This window comes from Oryzias melastigma, linkage group LG22, assembly GCF_002922805.2.
Source record: "Oryzias melastigma strain HK-1 linkage group LG22, ASM292280v2, whole genome shotgun sequence".
In the NCBI taxonomy this organism is placed as follows: Eukaryota; Metazoa; Chordata; class Actinopteri; order Beloniformes; family Adrianichthyidae; genus Oryzias; species Oryzias melastigma.
Window position 1 is genome coordinate 5,850,985 of NC_050533.1, and position 4,922 is coordinate 5,855,906.

The 4,922-nt window shown below is 36.0% G+C and overlaps 1 protein-coding gene across 1 annotated transcript in view; it reads right to left on the reverse strand.

Annotated features, from left to right (window-relative positions):
* The window catches only part of LOC112151658 (traf2 and NCK-interacting protein kinase), a gene marked incomplete in the record, with an annotated part of 98,737 nt that overhangs the window by 28,866 nt on the left and 64,949 nt on the right, over nucleotides 1-4,922 (reverse strand). The window contains 3 exon segments of the mRNA XM_024280712.2: nucleotides 1,062-1,260; nucleotides 1,337-1,403; nucleotides 4,711-4,774. Coding sequence (XP_024136480.1) covers nucleotides 1,062-1,260; nucleotides 1,337-1,403; nucleotides 4,711-4,774 — 330 coding nt within the window.

The window sequence follows — 4,922 nt, forward strand, 5'->3', positions numbered from 1 at the left end:
AATTTAACAGTAACAACTTTTGTCTTGTAAATGTAAAACTTTTAATCTCATAATTTTTTTTAGTTGTTTTCATATTTATGAGTTTTTTCTGGTAATTTTTTTTGTTTTTTTCTCGTAAATTTACCACTTCAAATCTCAGAAATGTACGACTTTTTTTCCATAAGTGTACGACTTTTAATCTTGTGATTTTATTCTGGTAAATTTACGACATTAAAAAAAAATAATGAATGTAGCCTATAACTTTTAAAGTCATAAATGTACAACTTTATTTTCATAATTTAACAGTTGCGACTTTTTACTTATATAAATTTACAGTTTTAAATCCTGTTAATGTATGAGCTCCATTTATCGCAAATAAACAACTTTTAATCTCTAAATTTACTAAATTAAAAGTCGTAAATTTACGGAAAAAAAGGTTGAAAATTTAGCTTATGACTTTCAAAGTCATAAATATACGACTTTATTCTTATATTTTAACAGTTACGACTTTGTTCTCATAAATTAACAACTTCAAATCTTGTAAATTTACATGTTTTTTTCTCGTAAATGTACGACTTTTAATCTCCTAAATGTACGAGTCTTTTTCTCGTAAATTTACAAGAAAAAACTTGTGAATTTATGTTAAAAGTATTTTTTTCTGAATTCACATTGTTGTTAAACTGCATCAGAGTTCACTTGCAAGTAAACCAAGACTTTAATTTTGACCGGAGTTTTCACATTTGGCGTTTACCTGAGTTCAGGTGAACTCTAACACTTTCAATGAAAACCTTCAGCATAAATCAAACAGAAAAATGTGGAAATTGTTATTTTATTCTGAAAGTCTGAGTGCTTCAAACCAGTTTAGAACCAAAACACGATCATAAACTTCAACAATCAGTTAATATTGTTTTTTTAATCAAAAGTAAATGTCATTTTATTCCTGTTTTCGCCACTTTTTATGGTTTTTATTCTCTTTAGAATGATTTATCAAATTTCCTAATTTGGTAAAGTGAAATAAATCAATCAGACCTCAACATTTCAAACAATAGCCTCCTCGGATGAGCGCTCCTTCAGCCTCCTACCTCTTCCAGCTGCTTCCTCTGCTCCTTCCCGGCTTCAATCCGTTTCTGCCGCTCATTCAACACGATTCTCTGGCGTTCATCATTCTGCTGCTGCTCCATCTGCTGACGCCGCTGGACCTCCGAACGCTCCCTGTTGACCAGCTGGAGCCGCAGGAAGTCCCGCCTGAGGGTGGACTCTCCGGGGACGTTGATGATGGAACTGGGAAATAGGATTTCGTCCATGAAAACGTATATTTAAAGAATTATCGCGGTTATTTTGGGGGGAAGGCACCGACCTGGGTTCACCGACGTCTCGTCCTTCATCCTCCTCTTCGCTGCCGCTGTACTCGTACTCCGTCTCGTCTTGTGAGGAGGAAAGAGGAGAATCAAAACACGTGTTGAAGAGGAATTCACTATTTTACGGTTTGAACGTTTCACCTCTATTCCTACTCTTTCCAAGTGTGAGTTTTTAAGGTTGTGATAGATCCAACAATGAATGAAACATCAAATTAAAAACCATCTCTGATGATATTCCTCAAAATAAAGCAGTTCTGGCTCATTTTTCCTCAGTCGAGACCACGCTTTAGTGCCGGGTGGGATTATATAAGTTCGCTTCCATCCACTTCCTTTCAAGCGATCAACTTGAGATTTATTATGTGATGTTATTTCATGTATTATTATCTGATTGCTTAAAATAAACCATTTCATTCATTACAGTTTAGCTTCTATTTTCACAACAGGCTAACGTTTCTGACTAATTTAGTTTACTGAAGAATTTTAGGCTATTTTGGAGTTTAGCTAATAGTTAAGCTAGCTTTTTAAGATAATTTGGCATCTACTGGGGTTTTTTTATGTTAATTTTGGGTTGAAGTCATATTTTAGCAACATGAAAACGTTTTGGGCTAATTTGTTATCTACTGAAGTATGTATTGGCTAATTTAGAGTTTAGCTTCTATTTTAGCAACAGGCTAACGTTTTTGACTAATTTAGTTTACTGAGGAATTATAGGTTATTTTTTAGTTTAGCTAGTACTTAAGCAATGTTCTAGCTTTTTTGGCTAATTTGGCATCTACTGAGTTTTTTATGTTTTCTATTTTAGCAACAAGCTAACGTTTTGGGCTAATTTGTTATCTACGGAATTTTTTTATGTCTTATTAAGAGTTCAGCTTCTATTGTAGCAACAGGCTAACGTTTTTGACTAATTGAGTTTACTAACAAATTTTAGGCTATTTTGGAGTTTAGCTAATAGTTAAGCTAGCAGCTAGCTTTTGTTCGCAAATTTGGCATCTACTGAGTTTTTCATGTTAATTTGGAGTTTAGCTCATATTTTAGCAACATGAAAACATTTTTGGCTAATTTGTTATCTACTGAAGTATGTATTGGCTAATTTAAAGTTTAGCTTCTATTTTAGCAACAAGCTAACGTTTTTGACTAATTTAGCTTATTTTTTAGCTTAGCTAGTACTTAAGCAATCAGCTAGCTTTTTTGGCTAATTTGGCATCTACTATATTATTTTGTGCTAATTTGTTGTTTAGCTAATATTTAAGTAAAACACTAAATACATATTTTTGCAAAAGTGGCATTTATCAGGGATTTTAAAGCAATTTTACTACACATTCTTCAGAAATTAGGTCAATTTCAGCTCTCTTTCGTAGTTCTTTAACACAATTTCAGTCTTTTTGCAAATAGCTTTTGCATTTACAGCACAAAGCTTCTTTTTCTTCAGCGACTACTTTCAGTAAAAGCATTTACTGTAGAATTATCGCAAGTAATGCAACTTTAGTTTGTTTTGCTTTTTTAACTGTCGTGATTTTGAAGTTTTGAGTGATTTGTTGATTTGATTTGCACTTCTGGGCCACCGTAGTTTGCAGATGGATGACAGAAAATGTTCTGGATTTTGGAAAATGGCCTCTGCTCCTTCATACTAAAGGGAGCATTCTGAGGAGCTTTTGCTCGTGAAGCCTCAGGATATCAACCTGAGATGATGTTAGCTTGTATGACCAGACGGCTGACCTGAAAGCAGCTCAACATGCTCTTAGAGGAACTATTAAGTCCCGACTGGTGAGTTGAAGGTCTGGAGATGTTTGATTAAATCTATGGACTGATTTTGTTGTAGTAAGCACAACATGCTTTTTCTTATGTTCCTCTTTTTTCAGGCCATAGTCCTCAATCTCTCTTGCAGTAATCTTCCTGCACACACCTGTACCGGCTGTATCTTTTTCAGCCGGTACATTGAGTTCCTCTCATTTGCCACTGCGTTTGAATTGGATCCAAGTTCTGCAAGTTTTTGGTCCAACCGGTTCTTAGGTTTGAGTCGCCAGCTCTTTTATACTCTTTGGTCTTCAAACTGTCACCCGAGGATTTGAAACTCGAAGACGCTTTCTCCATAAAATGTCACTTCTGGTAAAAGTTTGTCCGCTCTTCCATGAGTAATTACCGTTTTAAGTTCACTCAGTTGATGTTTTTGAGTTTTTCTCTGGAATGCCTTTAAGGCATTCTACTGGCTTTCAATAAACTACAGAACTTTTTATCTTTTTTACAAGCTGCAAAAACAGTTTTAAGATTTTGGCTTCGGTCCAGGTGCAGATGGAAATATTCAACTTTGCTAAAGTCCTCTGGGCTGGAAGAAGTCACCGTTTTTAGCTGATGCGCTTAAACATGTGAAGGTTTGAATTTGATCGTCTTCATTTTTCTCCCAACAACTGTTAGACTGATAAAACAATTTAAACTGAGATTTCTACTGATCACTTTGGTGTAAAAGTTGAAGCCTTTTGTTTCTTTATTTGTGTGTATTCACGTTGGAAAAGTCCGTTGGTCCGGAGAGAGTTTACTAAATTTGGTCTAGATCAAGTCCCGGATTTTATTTTGGTAAATTAGACTAAAGTGGTTAAAGTTTTGAGCAGTTTAAAATGATTAAAATTAATTTAGAGTTTTGTGCCTCACCTTTTTGAGGATGACAGTAAAAAGCTCAGTTTATTCTATTTTTTTTTAAATAAATAGATTATACAAAAATGTTGTTTATATTTGAAAGTAAAATGTAAAAAAAAGATGGTACCACAACAAAATCCTACTGGCAAAAAACATAATGGTTGACTTTCTTGCATTTTATTTTGAAGTTTAACACAGTGTGGGTTTTATTTTGAAAGGAACTAGTGTGTGCTGCTGTCAAAAGTAAAATAACTATTATTTTTGTGACTTAATTATTGTAATATTTAAGTTACATTTATAACTTAATGTTTAGTTGACAACAAATCCTAAATATTGTTGATTTTTTTTTTAACTATAAAGTGAGACTGAGGTTTCGTTGGGTTCTGGTCTGTTAGAATCTAACAGTAAAAGACCCATTTGGGCCTGTTTGGCACTGATAAAGACCTAAAAAGGAGGAGCCTAAAGTAGCCAAAACAGCTGAAATAATAACTGAAAGGCAAATCAGCCTAAAGGACTGGAAAAATGTCTAATTTAGCCAAAACAGTTTGGGGGTCCGGACCAAATGTGGTTGAGGGCCGGATGCGGCCCGCGGGCCGTAGTTTGGGGACCCCTGTTTTACACAACACCAAAACAGTATTTCTCTTCAAAGCAGCAGCGGTGGTCATGTGACCTGCAGGTGTTGTCAGCCTCCTGGCCGTCTGCGTTTCTCACGCTCCCACAGCCCGAGCGGCGCTGCTCTCACCTCGCTCTCCCCGCCTCTTCTTGGTGCGGTCGATGTGGTCTTTCAGCTGGTTGCGGACCTGCCGGTCGTTGGTCAGTTCCCTGATGAAGGGGTGCTTGCTCAGCTCCTCCGTGTTGGGTCTTTGGCCGGGGTTCTTCACCAGGCAGAACTCGATGAACGACTGGAGCTTCCTCGACCTGCAGCGAGACAGAGCGACAATTTTAAAAAACACA